Source organism: Tiliqua scincoides, chromosome 2 (assembly GCF_035046505.1).
Source record: "Tiliqua scincoides isolate rTilSci1 chromosome 2, rTilSci1.hap2, whole genome shotgun sequence".
NCBI lineage: Eukaryota > Metazoa > Chordata > Lepidosauria > Squamata > Scincidae > Tiliqua > Tiliqua scincoides.
Window position 1 is genome coordinate 211,738,333 of NC_089822.1, and position 18,703 is coordinate 211,757,035.

An 18,703-nucleotide genomic window follows, 5' to 3' on the forward strand; every position below is an offset into this window, starting at 1 on the left:
CTCACAGCCCAGTCCACTGCAACAGCCTATGCAGTGATGCTGGCATGGGCTCTGCTGAACCCCATGAAGGAGTTTTGCCTCAGGAAGCCTCCTGAAGGTTAGGAGCCATTTGGTCTCCAGGCCTGGTGGGTCAACTCATACCTGTGCCAGCTCTATAGCTGGTGCAAGTTCATGTTGACCTGGGAACCTGGATTAGGACCAAGAAGGGAGTCATGATTCCCCTCCGACTGGGCCTGATCTGCCTTCCTACCTGCTACTGTCATTGCCTTGTTCCTATCACTCCCTCCCCATTCCCCTTTCCTCCATTGTGGATAAATTAGGAGATCCTGTTGTTTATTCCGTGTTGTCACTTAAGTCTCTGATTGCTGGAGCCCAGCTTGCTTAGTAATGAAATGTACGAATCGGTTACTGCCAGTTTTTGTCATCTTCACTTGGAAATCATTTTAATGAAAATAAACTAGAATATTTTTTTATACAATATTGAAATAAACAATATAACCAAAAATGTATCAGTTGAAATACTGCATTTCTAGCTATTATATTTTTATTTTTATTTCTTTGTGGAGTGACCGATAATACAGCTGCTGATACAATTTTGTGTATTAGTTTTGTTCATTTTGAAGATGTTGTTCATGTTAGGCTGTTCTAGCAAAAAAGTCATTAGTCTCTTCATTTTACATGCTTTATATTATTATTATTATTATCATTATTATCATTATTGCATATAATGTTTTATATTTACATTATGGATTAATGTTCCCTATTCTAGGAGGTCTTCTAAAAACTTGTTTGTTTGGTTTTTTTTAAGATGCCCCTTTTTTGTTTTTCAAGGTTGTGCTACTGCAGCAGGAGGAGCTGAAGATGAGGGTGAAGCAGAGGCTGGCTGGATCGAAGGTGCTGCCATTCTCCTCTCTGTTATTTGTGTCGTATTGGTCACTGCCTTTAATGACTGGAGTAAAGAGAAGCAATTTCGTGGGCTTCAAAGTCGCATTGAGCAAGAACAGAAGTTTACTGTGGTCCGAGGTGGACAAGTTATTCAAATCCCAGTGGCCGAGATAGTAGTTGGTGACATTGCACAGGTGAAATATGGTAAGTTTCCACACATACATTCTGAAAGCTGTGTATCTGCTTTATGGTTTGTTGATAAAACAACAAGGAAATGGCAGCTAAGGAGTCACAAAACTACCTGCTGAGGTAAGTGCTTACAACTCAAAACTGATATACTGCATATTTATCTGTTATTGACAACATTCCAATGATATAAATAATTAGATATAAATAATTTCCAGCACTGGCATAGCTGTGCCAATGGGACACGTGCTGTATCCTGCAGTTAGGTGTCACTCACAGAGGCCTCCTCAAAGTAAGGGAATGTTTGTTCCCTTACCTCAGAGCTGCATTGCCCTTATGTCAGTGCTGGAAAGCACTGACATAAGGGGTTAGGATTGCGTCCTTCATTGTATTAAAAAGGTGGAAGATGGTTGCAGTGTAGGAAAAAGAGGATGAAGGCAAAAAGCTCACATGAATGTAGTTTTCTTTTAGTATTGCTGGGTCTAGCACAAAGAATTTCACTGAAGTTAGTTATCAGTTAGTAACTGGAAGATGTTTATATACATTTTACATTGTCTAAACAAATGAACGTTTAAGTTTAAGCTATTTCTGCTCATATTTCTGCATATATGTAAGGGATCAGATGTGTACATCTGTGGGCTGGGCAGAAATGTGTTAAGTTTACATTAAGTTTAAAGGGACTGTGCAAGGACTTCAAAGATGTATTGAGCAAGAACAGAAGTTTACAGAAGAGACTTATATAGGTGGGGCCTCCATATCTGCAGATCTGGCTCAATGCGGGTCCCCAGACCCATGCTGAACTAGATTTGGCACAATCTGAACCCTTTGGAGGTGACCAGAGCTATGCTCTGGTTGCCTCCTGAGAACTTTCTGAAGCCTGCAGAGGCCACACGCATCTGCCCACAGTCTATGGGCTTCAGAACAGCTCCAGAGCTAAAAAACATGACTTTCAGTTGCCATCAGGGAAACCGGAAGTCACATTTTTTTGCGCTCTGAGGCCATTGCGAAGCCCACAGAGGCCACAGGCGGACACATGCAGCCTCTGTGGGCTTCAGAAAACCCTCTGGAGCACAATTCTGATCACGACCAGAGGGCTTAAAGGGTCCAAAACAGCAGATTTCTTTATCTGCTGTTTTCAGTAACTGGGGGAGGGGGGAATGACTCCCCCATGGATACCGAGGCCCCAACTGTATTTTGATTATCAGAATATGTTTGGAGAATTACATATTCCAAAAAAACCTTACAAAATCCATTTTATTTTCCCTTAACTTGATTTTACGGATAGGTGACCTCCTACCTGCTGATGGAGTGTTCATTCAAGGAAATGACCTTAAGATTGATGAAAGCTCATTAACTGGAGAGTCAGATCAAGTCCGCAAATCTGTGGACAAAGATCCAATGCTGCTTTCGGGTAAGTTTTACATTTTAAATATGCCATTGCTAATAATTTGAGAATATTACTGAGGGTTTTTTGTTTTTTTTAATGTTCTCCATCTGCTGTTTCTCACTCATGGCACAAGCCCATGGTGCCTCTACTGGTGGAATGAGTGTTCCACTGGCACAATGCCACAAATATGCCATAACGCGTGGTGTGCACTGTATCCTATCCCCCTTCCCAGACCAGATCCACTGATCCAGATCCACTTGGACTTACACTAGCAGGCACAGGCCTGGGTAGTCTCATTGCCTCAGCTGGGGCTTCACCCATGGCAAGGGAACAAATGTCCCCTTATCTTGAGAAGACATCCAGATGACAAAATTTCCCTTCAGGATACAGCTGCCCCCACTGCGTTGGTACGGCAGAATTTCGACTGGATTGGACTGCCTGTTATTTGAGTTATGATTGCCAAAGATATAAAAATTCATTTGGATTTTGAAATTGAAAAATTTGAACTGTTCTGCTGGAACTGCAGGGAATATGGCTATTCTACTTTGGATCAGATCAGACAATAGTTGTCCCTCATTCCATTTGGAAGGAGGTTCTGCTCAAGCAAGGAGCCTATGTTTGAGCAAAATCCTCCATTTATTGAAGGAGAGAGCTTCCAGTAATGGAGCCCATCCATGATCCTTCTCAGTGTGGGTAAACCAGAATTATTCAGTCAATTCCTGGAAATATGACCATAGCTTGGGATCAAACAATAATTCTTACATTGTTATTTTCTGACTGTTAGTATTGATAAAGCTATTGTGTTTGGGTGTTTTGGGAGAGGGGAGAGAGAGAGAGAGAGAGAGAGAGAGAGTGAGAGAGCGTACGCGCATATATCTGTTTGGACACCTAAAATTGAACAATTGCTTCCACGTACCCCAAAATATGTGTTTTTCTATTTGTATTTATATATCTTGTATGTATACATTTATGTATAAATGTAAATATAAATTTTCTTGTGTATTTTCTGAGGTAAGACACATGCCCATCAGTCAGAAATAGAGGAATGGCACCTATATTACATTGAGTCACCATTAGATTAGATCACTTGATATACTAAAGCAGCAAAGTAATGTCATCTGTTTAGAGGTGCTTTTTCTAAAACTGCTATTTTGTAAGGGCAAATTCCATAAAAGTGCCCTGCTGTCCTAGGATCCCTTTGCTCTGCCTGCACTAAGGTCTGAGCCTTAGAAAACCGTATGCATATTGCACCCTATGCAAACCCTGGAAGTTCATATGCTTTGAAGTTACTGCCTTGCTCTTAGCACGTGGTTTTGTGACTGCTTTGACCAGTTGCAAAATATTGTGCCAAGGAACAGGGTGATGCTGATGTTGTTACATGGCTTATGACTCACATGCTGTATAGCTCCTAGGTATACTTGGAATGTACTGGGTTTGAACTCAATTTCCAAACCCCCCCCCCCCCAATTCTCTCCTGCTATGGTTGCTATTTCAGGAACTGGCTTTCACCACCTTCTCAGGTGGCCTACACCCCAGTGTGACAGCATGCTCTGGAAACAAATCCTGATCACTTACCCCAGGGCAAAAATTCCCTAGGAAAAACTCCAAGCAAAATTCCTGTGCCTGGGGGATTTTGAATATGCTTGCTGCTGGTACATCATGGCATGCAGAATGGCATTGCTCTCACTATTCTGTGAGACTTTTCAAGTGCTGGAATTAATGGTGAATATGATTGTCTTCTGGCCCACTCCTGTTGGCGGTTTATGCTGGTGGAACACACATTCTGCTGGTGTAAACGGCTTTACAGCTGTTGCAAATGCAGCAGCATCAGTGCACATGCCCCTGGCCACTACCACAAGCAGCTGGGTTCATGGAAAGACAGATGCCAGACAACTGCTGGAGCAAGTAAAGCAATGCAAGGGTTTGGAGGGAGGAGAGTGTAAAGGGATGGGAGGTGGGCAGAATGGGGAGAAAATGTGACATGAAGGAGGTTGGATCAGGCCAGGAAACAGGCTGGTTCAGCACTGTGGTGCCCACCAAATCCGAACCCCCTTTTGTAGCCTGATCTGCTTTTCCAGATCTGCAGGTCCAAGTTGACCCAAGTTGACCCACTGGGCTGGCAAAGGATTACCGTGGGGACAGGAACAAATGTTCCCTTATCCTGGGGAGGCCTCAACATGCCAAAACTCCCCTGCAGGATATAGCAGAAGTTACGTTGGCCCCACTGCATTGGTACACAGGAAAACTGGGCTGTGATTGGGCTTCTTCTAGTGTATGCAAGAAGGGAGATTATTGGGGTCCAATATATGATGTAGCAGGTATGTTGCTCCCTGCAAGATCATTAGGAATGGCTCATTCTTCATCAATGCAGACCTAAATTAAGAAAACCTGAGAGAACTGGCTGCCATTGAAAGTCCCTCTTCTCCCAATCAGAAGTTAATTAAAGTGTGTGAAGCATGAGCCAACACATGTGTAATAGTTGCCAAAATTTAATAATATGCATGTCCAGATTGATATTTCAGACTGCTTTAAAAGTACCCTGACAATATGGGTATCTCTGCCAGTCAGTAAGACACAATCATCCTTTTAGATATAATTAGATCTTCAAAATGAGTGCATTAAAGTTATCTAATCTAATAAACTGTTCTTTCCTGAATCTTTCCAAACTCTGAATTAAAAAATGGAGTATTCTCCTTGAGTTGCAGCAGGGTTTTGGCATAAAGTCTTACTATCACTATCACAGTCATTTGCTCTGATTTATTAGTGGTTGCCATCTGTGCTTTCATACTACTTCTGTTTGTAGTAAATCTATTCTCATTAGAATTAATGTTTTGGCTGATACAAATTTTGGAGTGCCAAATAGGACAGGGTACTGCTAAATGTAGCAAGCATTTATGCATCCAGCTGATGCTCCTCAGTCTGGCTTATCAGAAAGAAAGAAGGAAGATGATAGTAGCTTTGTGAGCCTTGTGTATGTTCTGCTTCATCTGCCAACTCAAGACCCTGGAGGGAACATTTCCAGATAGTTATCATGATACATCTTAACCAAACTTAAGATACCTCTCTTCCCCAAACTAAATATGCCCAGTTCCTTCAACCTTTCTCACAGGACATGGTCCCCAGCCTTCTCACAATCCTAGTAGCTGTCCAGTGGACCTGCTGTAGTTTTTTAGTGTCCCTCTTAAACTGTGGCACCCAGAACTGTACACCATATTCCAAGTGAGTGGGGTCTGACTAATGTAGAATACAGTGGTACCAACCCTTCTTGCTATCTGCGTATAGTACGTCTGTTAATGTAGCCTAGAATCACATTCACCCTTTTTGCCAAAGTGCCAGCTCATGTTTAGCTTGTTATCTACCAAAACCTCCAGATCTTTTTCATTCATACTACTGTCCAGGCTAGTATCCCAAATCTTATATATGTACTTCTGATGTTTCCTACCAATTTGTAGAACTTTATGTTTATCCCTGTTCCCAAACAAGCAAACGTTTTGCAAACATGAAAATCATTTTGTTTGTTGTCAGATGTTTTGTCCAATTCTTCAGTTTTGTCAGGTTTATCTTGGATCCTCTTCCTATCCTCTAGGGCAGTGGTTCCCAAACTGTAAGCCGTGGCTCCCTGAGGAGCCACAGAAACCAGCCAGGGAAACTGCATTATCCTTGCTACAAATCTGCCACGCTATACAATGTACAGGGGGCCCCCATAGCTGCAGATCCCATATCCACAGATTCACTTATTAGCTGATCAGGTCCAGGACCTCCCAGCGCATGCACCCTGTGCACACCCTATCCTGAGGTGAGAAGAACAGAGTTTCCCTCACCTCCAGAGTGGCCTCTGAGCTCAGCAGATGCTGAGGATTTCTATCCCTGGCCTCTGCCAAGCTCATACTTCCCCGGATCTACCAATGCCTTACAAGGCGTTAAAAAGTCACATCTGGTTTCTCTGTGAAACCAGAAGTTTTTTGGGTCCTTGGCCTCTGCTGAGCTCAGAGTGGGGACATCCATTCACCCATATCTGCAATTTCAGGTATCTACAAGGGGTTCCAAAATGGAACCCCAGCAGATAAGGGTGCACTCCAGTATAGGATTGTAGCCTTGATGGGGAGCTGTGCCCAATTGTCTAGTAGGTCAAAGGAGCTGCCAGTTGAAAAAGTTTGGGGACTACTGCTGTAGGGAATTAGCTACTTCTCCCAGTTTAGTGTCATCTGCAGATTAAATGAGCATCCCCCTACACTCTCATCCAAGTCATTTATAAAGATATTAAACAACACTGGATCCAAGACACTGTGTCTTGAGGCACCCCTCTTGTCACTTCTCTCCAGGTTGATGAGCAAGTACTCTGAGTAAGGTCTGTCAGCCAGTCACAGATCTGGCTGATACTAGCATCACCTAGCCCAGAGGTTCCTAAATATTTGGGATCCACCTTAGCTTTAAAAGACTAAAAAAAATAAAAACAAACACAATTTCACTTTACCTGTTCAAGCCTCTGGTTTTTTTTTCTTTTCCTTTTTACTATGGTGGGGGTGTTGTGGAAAAGTGATATTCAGATCTACTTTGATTCTAAATTGAAGATCTTGTTCTGTGAGCTGTTTAAAGGGGAACAACTTTGCAGCTGTGAGCTGCCTTTAGCCTGGTTATGGCCGAGCCAGTGATTGGGAATTCAAAACACCTGTGAGCTTTAAGTTGGGAGGGGTCAGGAGTGAGTGCTTGAGTATCATATCATTCTTTGGGGGGGTTTCCTGGGGGTGGGGCTTCTACCTGGTTGAGCATGTGCATCCATCCAGAAAGTCTCGCTCAGTTAGTGAGGGAGCTTGCAGTCTCTATGGGTTTGTCAGTTTTATCAGATTTTATAATGGACACCTGCCTGCTGGATGCAGCAGGCTGGGCAAAGAGATCAGTTCCATGGTTATGATTTAAGTGAGAGATAGAGTATTGGTTTTTAGGAGTCCAGTTTTGTTATTTTATTTGGTTAGTGTTTTTGTTGTATGTTTATCCTTACCCTTCTATGTCTTCTTAATTTATGAAGCAGAATACCTTATTTAAATCAACTATGCATCTGTCATGAATATGTGTGTTGTTGGAGGATTTGGGGTTCATAGAAATCCAAATAGGCTGCTTGTGTGCTTCCTGTGAAGAAGTTGTACCAGTCACTTGAGGCCTGGGACTTTAAGAGGGTATGGGCCCCAGAAGCTGTGAGGACTAGTTGAACAGCCATTAGACCAGTGGTTCCCAAAGTCCTTGGCAGCAACATAATCCCCAGGTTCACACTGCTGCCCAGACTGATTGGAGGGGATTACCTTACCTGCACTGGCCACTGGGGTGAGACAGGGGGTCATGCAGAGCCCTCTGCATGGCTCTCCAAGCCTCTGTAAGTATAAAAAAAGACTATCGGAAACTGCTTTTGCAATCAAGGAACGCACAGATGCTCATTGTGATATGTTTGCAATACGTGTGATACGTTTGTGAATAAAATTGCTCGCATCTCCTTCTTCCCAGGCCGCCTCATCACTTTTCCTGAACCTACGCCTGCAAAATGGCTTACATAGATCCAAGGAGAGGTCAAGTAAAACTATATTTACCTCCTGCTGGGTGTTAGATTTCCCCCCCCCACTACCGCCATTGGATGCAGCGTGTGCTCTCTCAGCGCAGCTGCTCAGTGCCAATGTTGGGGGATAGGTTTGGACACTTACAGTTGTGATCTGTTTCTTGGTACTGAACCCAGAGTTGAATAAAATGCTTTGTTTGGCTACTGCCATTGGCTAGTTTTGACTTGACATGGGAGATGAAAAACAAGATTTTATTTATTCTTTGTTATTGTTAATGATAAAGCAAATACGTAGAGCATTCATTATCGAACATACATTAAATATTTATATTTATCCTTATGCTAAGAATAATTACTGTAGCTACTCACATATGTCAATCTCACAGATAAGTCAAGGGCAGGTTTTTTGAGCCAAAATCATGGAATTTTCTATGATCTTCAGACAAGTTGGAGGTTAAACTTAGGGGGTTGTCTGACTATAGCTTTTACCTGATTTTTACCTGACTATAGTGATTTTACCTGAAGCCAGATCCTGAAAAATAACCTTCTTGTAATTGTAACTGTGCAGTCTCTAATTTATTAAAATATAGTAAAAGATCATAAGATACATTTTTATTCTTTATTCAGCCATTTTCAACCTTTTTCAGCTCACGGCACACTGTCAAGGCACTAAAATTGTCAAGGTACACTCCCAGTTTTTTACTTATTGTACATTAAATTTACTACATTACAATTAATTTTTAATTAATATAATTAATACAATTAAATCATTACATGACAAAGGGCACAATCCTAACCAGGTCTCCTCAGAAGTAAGTCCTATTTTGTTCAATGGGGCTTACTCCCAGGAAAGTGTGGTTAGGATTGCAGCCAAGGGGAGGGGCATTGGGGCGGAATGTGCCTTTGGGACTTACTTCTGAGTAGACATGCCTAGGATTGGGTTTTTGGCCTCACTCTTTTTTCTCTCTCCTCCTCTCCCCCACCCACCCCCTCCCACAGGGACATTCCCCCCTCATCTCATAATTGCCCTTAGCACCTCTCCTACTGTCCCTCCCCTCACTTGGCTGCACCTTCCAAAGGTCCAGAATCACTTGCCTCACATTCTCCCCCCATTGCCTGCTCCTGTATTTCAGAAAAAAGTGTGACCAAAAGCCCAATCCTAGGCATGTCTACTCAGAAGTAAGTCCCATTATAGTCAATGGGGCTTACTCCCAGGAAAGTGGAACTAGGAGAGGAACTTGAGAGCCCAGCTCAGGCATGTCTACTCAGAAGTAAGTCCCATTATAGTCAATGTGTTGCAAGGTTGAAAGAAAGCAAGACTTAGGAGTGAAAGTTTGCATGCAATTGGCCCATGGGACTCTTGTCTCAAAGCATGGGCCCCTCCCTAATGGAGATTTGGACATTTATACAATTGGCTGTCCTTTGTCCTCAAATCTAGACAATTCATTGGCTGAAATTTTACATCGGAGATGGGGCAAACACCTAATAGGTTACAGATAAGATACAATTTGCATTAAAGATGGGAAATAGGTGGGCATGATTTACATACAGGTGGGGTTTCACCTTAAAACCTAGAAAAGCACGGAAGTTTTTAAATTCCAGCAGGGTGCACTATAATACCATTTATCCAGTTCTCAATAACCTGGTCATAATTCAAACCAATTATACTGATTGTTTTGACAGGTAACATCATTAAAAGAGAAGGCACTATCTGCTTATCTTATCTGCATTCTTTTCCTATGTGTTAGTATATAAACACTAAGCAGCTGTGGGGCCTCTCTGCAAAATTAAGGCATCTTGTCCTTTTATTAAAGAGGTTTTTAAAAGCTTTTCTAAAAACAAGCAAGTGGTTTCTATGGCTTAATTTTATATAACTATTGTATGATTATTATGTTCCCTTATATGTGGGTTACAGGTTACTTTGTCTCAATATTGCATATGTGTGCTTGTTGCTCTAAAAGTATAAAAGTTACAGAGTCTTCCTAGTAGATATATGCATAAATCAGTGAATAACATTTGCCAAGGCTTGCTCATCTCTTCAGCAACTGCCTGGCACCTATTATCTACATTCCAAAGTGTTTACACTCTGAGGCCCAAGTAGCTTCAGTTAGACAAGCAATTCTGCTTTTTAATGAAGTCAAGCAGCTTTTTACCATTCTGTGTGTTGCTATGCTTTAGCCATGTGGCTTTGACATATGAGCTACAGTTTGGGGGCAAGGGCTAGCGTGTGTTAAATGGGGCTTACTCCCAGGAAAGTGGAGCTAGGAGAGGAACTTGAGAGCCCAGCCCAGGCATGTCTATTCAGAAGTAAGTCCCATTATAGTCAATGGGGCTTACTTCCAGGAAAGTGTGGATAGGATTGTGGCCCAGCACCCTTCCTCTGAAGGGCAAAGGCAAGGCAGGGAGGGTCGATCTGGGGAGCTGCCAGCAACTGTGGCAAGGAGAAGGGGCTTTCTGGACCCTCGGCCAGCCCAGTCTTAGGCTGGTGGCTTCTGGCTTCTTGCTTGCTCGCTTGCCCCCCTCGTTCTCATTCACTCCTCCCAGACCTCCTCTAGGGTTCTCTCCCTGCTCAATCAGCACACAGGGCAGACAACAGGGGACTTGATATCCAATCCTAGGCGTGTCTACTCAGAAGTAAGCCCCATAATAGTCAATGGGGCTTGATGTTGGCAACCTTCAGTCTCGAAAGACTATGGTATCGCGCTCTGAAAGGTGGTTCTGGAACAGTGTCTAGTGTGGCTGAAAAGGCCGATATGGGAATGACAATCCCTTCCACACCAGGAGCAAGTGCAGTCTGTCCCTGGTCTGTCTCCCTGGCTATGGGCCTTCCTTCTTTGCCTCTTAGCCTCAGACTGTTGGCAAAGTGTCTCTTCAAACTCACAAAGGCCATGCTGCACAGCCTGCCTCCAAGCGGGCCGCTCAGAGGCCAGGGTTTCCCACCTGTTGAGGTCCATCCCTAAGGCCTTCAGATCCCTCTTGCAGATGTCCTTGTATCGCAGCTGTGGTCTACCTGTAGGGCGCTTTCCTTGCACGAGTTCTCCATAGAGGAGATCCTTTGGGATCCAGCCATCATCCATTCTCACAACATGACTGAGCCAACGCAGGCGTCTCTGTTTCAGCAGTGAATACATGCTAGGGATTTCAGCATGTTCCAGGACTGTGTTGTTTGGAACTTTGTCCTGCCAGGTGATGCCGAGGATGCGTCGGAGGCAGCACATGTGGAAAGCATTCAGTTTCCTCTCCTGTTGTGAGTGAAGAGTCCATGACTCGCTGCAGTACAGAAGTGTACTCAGGACGCAAGCTCTGTAGACCTGGATCTTGGTATGTTCCATCAGCTTCTTGTTGGACCAGACTCTCTTTGTGAGTCTGGAAAACATGGTAGCTGCTTTACCGATACGCTTGTTTAGCTCGGTATCGAGAGAAAGAGTGTCGGAGATCGTTTAGCCAAGGTACACAAAGTCATGGACAACCTCCAGTTCATGCGCAGAGATTGTAATGCAGGGAGGTGAGTCCACATCCTGAACCATGACCTGTGTTTTCTTCAGGCTGATCGTCAGTCCAAAATCTTGGCAGGCCTTGCTAAAACGGGCTAAAATGGGGCTTAATCCTAGGTAAAGGAGGATCGGGTTGCAGCCTTCCTCTTGCTCACAGCAGGAGATGCAGAACAGCTGAAGCTGCTCCTTTTTCACTGCTGCCTCATGACGGTCAAAGCAGCAGCTTCTCCTGCCAGAGGCTGCTGCCTGCCTCCTCTGGCCCCGCGGCATACCTGAGGCTGCCTTGCAGCACACTCGTGTGCCGAGGCACAGTGGTTGAAAAAACACTGATCTACAGTATACAAAAATAACAATAACAGAATAAAACAATTTATTTCTATTGATCTATCAACTAAATTGTTAATTAAAAAATACTAAAAGACTAATGTATTGCAGGAGAAAACTTGTTTATAGAAGTTTATAATTGGTCTCAAGAATGAAATTATTCTAAGATAAATAGTGTTGCTGATGTTATCCTCAATCTAAAGTTATTTTTTCTTGAGTAGCTGTTCTTACAGAATAAAGCCTGACACAAATAATTGGTTCTTTTCTACATGAATTAGACATTTATGACCACTCTGGGAAGTAAAATAGAGCATAGTATATCCTTTCACACATTTGATGCTAAAATAAGCAGCTTCTCTTCTTTATATTTAGCTTGAAGTGAGACTGAGTGTACATATATAATTCAAGGCAATTGAATTGAATACTGAAATGTTGCTTTACAACAATCTTGAAAAATAGTTCAGTGCAGTGAATGCAGCTGGCATTCCCAAAAACATTTTCTTCTGGTTTCCAAGCAACTCTTTGCAGCAAGTTAGGGACTGCTGCTGAAATTGTGAGACATTACAAAGGTTGCTTGCTGGACAGAGCCTAAAGGCCCAATCCTGTTTGGGCCTTAATGCTGCTGGAACAAGTGTATCAAATCACAGGTTTACCAGATCTGCTTTCATATATAACATCTCGATTAAATGAGTAGCTAGACTTTATATTTGGGTACTTTTCTAACAGTAGAGGTTATCTGCAAAAATATGTGTTTGAAATCCCAGCTAGGAAAATTGCTGATAGGTAGAGTTGTCAGGGTGAAATGTGGGTAGAAGAAGGCTAAAGCATCTTTTCTCCTGTGTAAAACTTCTCCCTTGCAAATTGTCCTAGCCTAACATTGCTTTGCAAAAGAGGAGTTGTGGCTGGGTCTTCCAAACAAAAATTAGCTGCCAAAAATGCTTGAGAAATGGTACTTTACTTTTAACATAACCCAGAGTACACATGCACATCAGAACATAGCAGGAACCTGAAAAAAAAGATGTTAGTTTGCTTAGAAGCAAAGACATCTTGTGGTCACAGCACTTTGTTAGTTTTCTAAAATTAAAAAAAAAAAAATGCAGCTATATTAAGGAATCAGGTCAGTCACTGCCTGGAGAAAAACAACTCAAATTCACTCTTGGTTCTCTGGCAGTAAATGTTCCAGTACGGGTTTCTTGCTAAACAGAAAGAGCACAAGAACAAGCTTCCAACCTTAGAGGCCCCATTTTTTTTTATTTCACTGAACACTGAAATAATGTTTGCTTGAATTCATCCTCACCCTTTGCACAGTTTCGGTAAATATTTTACTTATTTCTTTTCAGTTCCATGTTTGAACAAATATCTGCTTACATTTGCAGGTTGAAAATCTTTAATACTTTGTATTGTGTCAGCTGCTTGGAACAATAAGAATAACAAAGATGAGTTCTTTTGAAAGCGACTCTCTTTTTAGAAGTTGTGAGTTTTTTTTTCCTTTTTTTAAACCACTGTAAGTTAAATGTGCAGAAAAAGTTTCACTGAAAACATACCAAGTTCAGTCTGACCTTGCCAGATTTGCATAAACACCTGTGATTCACAGCAGCAAGAAGAAAGTTCATTAGGACCCTTTGTCAACCTTTGGCTCAGTGCAGCAACTCTTAGGATCAGATATTAAACCTAGAGGCAGAGACATAGTTAGAACGGTTGCAAAAATGTCACAGTAGCAAAGAAAGATTGGTTTTTCTACCTGCTGGTAGCTGCAGAGTTATGGAAATGAAATAAATAACCCTATCAGTGCCATGAAACCTCTACCAAAATTACATAAAGACGGAAGGTGAATTTGAACAAATACTATCCTCAGACATTAGTCTCAAAGATATGATTGCCTAGATAATTTGGCAAAGGACTTTGTCCTTACTTCATTTCCTTTCCCAGCTCAGTCCCAATGTTCTTCAGTGTAGCTTGGCTTACAAGCTGAGGGGAGATGGCAACAGAGTCAGACATCACATGCTTGCCTGATGCTGGCTGCAGTATCCCTTGCCTTGGCTGCTACGTCCCAATGCCCAAGCGGCAAGACAGAAATAGTGGCATAGCAACGGCGGTGGGAGGTGCGGTCCGCCCGATACCAGATATAATAGGGTGCTAAGGGTGCGCCAGCAAAGCTCATGTTCCAGCCTCAGTCTTTCCACAGCTTCGAAAGCACCCACCCATGCACTGCCTACTGGGTAACATACTGCACTCATTGGAACAAGCACCCCATCCATCACCACCATGATACCACCCACCTCCTTTTCTACCATGCCTGGCTAAGCTAAACAGTTGGAGGGTGTGCATTCCCTCCTCTTTTCTCTCTACAAAAAAAAAATGCACGCTTGGCAAAATCTTTGCATAGCTTGCACCCAAACAAGGGTGGTTCTTCTCAAGTCTCGTTGGCGGACAATTACAAATGTAAAGAGATGGAGGGGGAAAATTGTGTATTTGGGATGCTGAAGCCATCAATCACTTCTCAGTTCAACTCTTTTTCTTTTTCAGTTAACCTCCCTGCTGCTGCTGAAGTTTGTTAGCTGAGAAAACAGCAGGGATGGTTTCAAAGCTGTGGAATTTTGAAGGAGCACAGCCAGGGGAGAGGAGGAGGCAGTGAGGGAGGAGGAAAGCCAGAGCTGGGTCTGCTTTCCTGCCAGGCAGGAAGGGGCCCAGGGCAAAAAGAGATCACCTAGTCAGGGAGGAAATGTGCCAAGGCCAGGTGGGGGTGGTGCTGGAAGAATGAGAGAAGGGACAGACCCAATCTTTGCTGCTTCCTCTGGAACAGGGGTGTCCAAACTTTTTGGCAGGAGGGCCACATGATCTATCTGACACTGTGTCATAGGCCGGGGAAAAAAAAGGGTTAATTTACATTTCAAATTTACATAAATGGTACATTACAGATGGAACTTATATGAATGAATGAAGGTCTTGCAATAGCTCATGGCCTATAAAATGCCTTGCACAAAGCAGGACCGGCCTTTCCTTTGCTGCCACTGCTGCATCATGGACATGAAACAGCAAGCAATGGAGGGAGCCCTCTTCCCACAGCTCACATGAGAGGTCGAATAGTTGGCCATCACACTGAGAGCAGTTGCGTCAGGCCAGCGCGGGCTCCAGAAAGTCTTTGGAGGGCCAGAGCTCATTGGAGACTGGAGACTCTCTGAGGGCTGGATTGAGAGTCCCTGAGGGCTGCAAGTGGCCCCAGGGCAGGGGTTTGGGCACCCCTGCTCTGGAAACAAACAAAAAAACCAGGCCTAGACATTGGGGAAACTGCAGTGGCAGCAGCAGTTCTGCTTTGTTGTTGCATCCTTTTTTTTGCTTTTTTTTCCTCCTCCATGTAGTGAGAGGAGGAGTGGTGCCTGAAGGGCCAGGCAGTGGGAGGACCCTCCTGGCATCTCCCTTCTCACCCCTTTTTTCCTTCTAGGGTAGTGGGCTTTTCACATTAAAAAACATTTAGAAAATTTGAAAGATTGGCAACCTGAAAGTTTGGTGATGGTGTGATGTTTTCACCTCACCTCCAAATTTCTGGGTTGTCGAGCTTCCTGCATTGGGTGCCACCAAGTCTAGCTATACTACTGGACAGAAATGCTCCTCCCCTCTCTCAGTTGCCATGCACTTGTGGTAGTTTCTCCTAGGGAACTGCTCAGTGTCCATAATTACATGTATGCGCCCCTTAACTATCTTTCTGCCGGTGACAGGTCGCATATGTGAGGCTGCCGCTGGTCAGGAGGTCGCACACCCAGGCCTCTGTAGCTGAGGGGGAACTCTGCTCCCCTCACCTCCAGGGGCTTTTCTGAACCCCTGGGAGGCTCAGAAAAGCCTAATTGTGTGAGAGACATGTTTTCCTATTTCCTAGAAGAAACCGGAAGTCGTGTCTCTCATGCGATTCAGGCATTCTGAGCCTTGCGGAGGCAGTGCGCAGATGCGCACTGGGAGAGTCAGAAAAGCCTCCGGAGGTGGGGGGAGTGGAGCCTCCTCTTACCTTTAGAGGCTTTGCATGGCATCAAGCCCTGATGACAAGAGGGATGCCAATTCGCATCCCTGGCGCTAAGCAGTGAACGACTGTATATAGAAGGAGCAGAGAAAAGAAAATGATTCCTGCTCTTACTAGTATGCTCAGTGCCCAGTGTCTCTCTCCAATTTGACTCCTACGTTTTACAAAAATTTTACAACCCTGGTGTTCAGTTTTCAGAAGAGTCTATAACCCTGAAGAATGTACATTTACTAATGTTGTGCAGATTGACATTTCTGAATGTGGACAAGGTGTTGGACAAGATGTTTCTATCAATTATGTCAGGAAGCAGATTACAGTTGCTGTTCCACTAAGAAACTGTATCATCCTGAGGTGGATACTTTTGTTGCCCTATAAAGATTGATACCTTCTGCTTTTTTTTTTTTTTTAACTTACCGTGTCTTATTTTTCACATTTTCTGGTCAAAAATGAACTCTGAATTTTGCCTTATGATTTTATTTCCTCTCTCCCTCCCTCCCATCTGTGTGTGTGTGTGGGGGGGGGGGGGAGGATGTGCTTGTAATATTGAACAATAAAGATTGGTAAAGGAAAAAAAATGTTTCTAGACCTGCGAATATATTACTGTGATTTCCCAGGAATTTGCTGTTAATTTTTTGTAGATCAGTATTGAAACTGCATAATATGGTTTGCCTCAAACCAAGTCAGGAGGCATAGATTACTACCTGTAGGGAGCATGCAAGTCCTAGTCTTATGACAATAAACCACCATGGTTTAGCCTTACATCTGAATTACTCCTGTACTTTCTATACTCCATGTCTCAGTACAGAGCAACTTTTCTATGAATGAAAATAAGAGAAATTATGTTCACAGCACATAAGAACATAAGAACAGCCCCACTGGATCAGGCCATAGGGCCATCTAGGCCAGCTTCCTGTATCTCACAGCGGCCCACCAAATGCCCCAGGGAGCACACCAGATAACAAGAGACCTCATCCTGGTGCCCTCCCTTGCATCTGGCATTCTGACATAGCCCATTTCTAAAATCAGGAGGTTGTACATGTACATCGTGGCTTGTAACCCGTAATGGATTTTTCCTCCAGAAACTTGTCCAATCCCCTTTTAAAGGCATCCAGGCCAGACACCATCACCACATCCTGTGGCAAGGAGTTCCACAGACCGACCACACGCTGAGTAAAGAAATATTTTCTTTTGTCTGTTCTAACTCTCCCAACACTCAATTTTAGTGGATATCCCCTGGTTCTGGTGTTATGTGAGAGTGTAAAGAGCATCCCTCTATCCACTCTGTCCATCCCCTACATAATTTTGTATGTCTCAATCATGTCCCCCCTCAGGTGCCTCTTTTCTAGGCTGAAGAGGCCTTTCCTCATAAGGAAGGTGCCCCAGTTCAGTAATCATCTTAGTCGCTCTCTTTTGCATCTTTTCCATTTCCACTATGTCTTTTTTGAGATGCGGCGACCAGAACTGGACACAATACTCCAGGTGTGGCCTTACCATAGATTTGTACAATGGCATTATAACTTGTTGGCATCCTTCAGTCTCGGAAGACTATGGAATTGCACTCTGAATGGTGGTTCTGGAACAGAGTGTCCTCTCCAGTGTGCAAAGCCTGGGTAAAGTAGATATGGATAGACTGTTACCCATGCAGCAAATCCCCCCTCTCCACGTCACTGAAATGGTCCAATGGAAAGGCAGAGGCCAATACGGTTGGTTCCAGCGGCATCGCAGGAGTTGCCAGAACGTGATTGTGTTCAGCCATGAACTGCCTCGGGGACTCCGGCTCTGGATTTTGCCTTGAGGTTGACTCCTGAAGCCTTTTCCATAACTGGATGTAGCCACAAGGCAGTGGAGGTTTGGGATCAGAGTTTTCCTTCTCTCAGTTGAGCTGCCTTCCCAGGCTAATGAGTCCCATCTACCCATCTACAACAGCATTATAATATTAGCCGTTTTGTTCTCAATACCTTTTCTAATGATCCCAAGCATAGAATTGGCCTTCTTCACTGCCGCCGCACATTGAGTCGACACTTTCATCGACCTGTCCACCACCACCCCAAGATCTCTCTCCTGATCTGTCACAGACAGCTCAGAACCCATCAGCCTGTATGTGAAGTTTTGATTTTTTGCCCCAATGTGCATGACTTTACACTTACTGACATTGAAGTGCATCTGCCATTTTGCTGCCCATTCTGCCAGTTTGAAGAGATCCTTCTGGAGCTCCTCACAATCACTTCTGGTCTTCACCACGCAGAAAAGTTTGGTGTCTCCTGCAAACTTAGCCACCTCACTGCTCATCCCTGTCTCCAGGTCATTTATGAAGAGGTTGAAAAGAACTGGTCCCAGGATAGATCCTTGGAGCACACCGCTTTTCACCTCTCTCCATTGTGAAAATTGCCCATTGACACTCATTCTCTGTTTCCTGGCCTTCAACCAGTTCTCAATCCATGAGAGGACCTGTCCTCTAATTCCCTGACTGTGGAGTTTTTTCAGTAGCCTTTGGTGAGGGACCGTGTCAAACGCCTTCTGAAAGTCCAGATATATAATGTCTATGGGTTCTCCTGCATCCACATGCCTGTTGACCTTTTCAAGGTTACAATGCAACATTAATGACGACATTAAAAATGTACAGTCCACTTTGGTATCATTTAAGTAGTATGCTCTTTCTGAAATTAGTAGCACATGCTTTAAGGCAGGCAGTAATAACAGAAAACCTCTCAGTAGCTTTTGAGAAAAGACTCCAGTCCAGAGATATTAGAATGTTTTGCTTTTAACTTAAATTAAATCAGGTTTAAAACTTGCAGCGAAAATGTACATGTACAGTCCTGCAATGTGATGATGGTTTCATTGCCATGCAGCATGGCACAGTAAGACAGTGA

The 18,703-nt window shown here is 43.6% G+C and overlaps 1 protein-coding gene across 13 annotated transcripts in view; it reads left to right on the forward strand.

Annotated features, from left to right (window-relative positions):
• The window catches only part of ATP2B2 (ATPase plasma membrane Ca2+ transporting 2), a 239,392-nt gene that overhangs the window by 88,354 nt on the left and 132,335 nt on the right, over nt 1–18,703 (forward strand). For 9 of the 13 annotated variants that reach the window (XM_066617468.1, XM_066617467.1, XM_066617472.1 and 6 more), the window contains 2 exons: nt 832–1,089; nt 2,357–2,482. In XM_066617468.1, the coding sequence (XP_066473565.1) occupies nt 832–1,089; nt 2,357–2,482 (384 nt within the window). Of the gene's footprint in view, nt 1–831; nt 1,090–2,356; nt 2,483–3,762; nt 3,766–18,703 lie in introns of all 13 variants that reach the window. The other 4 variants (XM_066617471.1, XM_066617474.1, XM_066617476.1 and 1 more) reach the window with 2 other exon arrangements.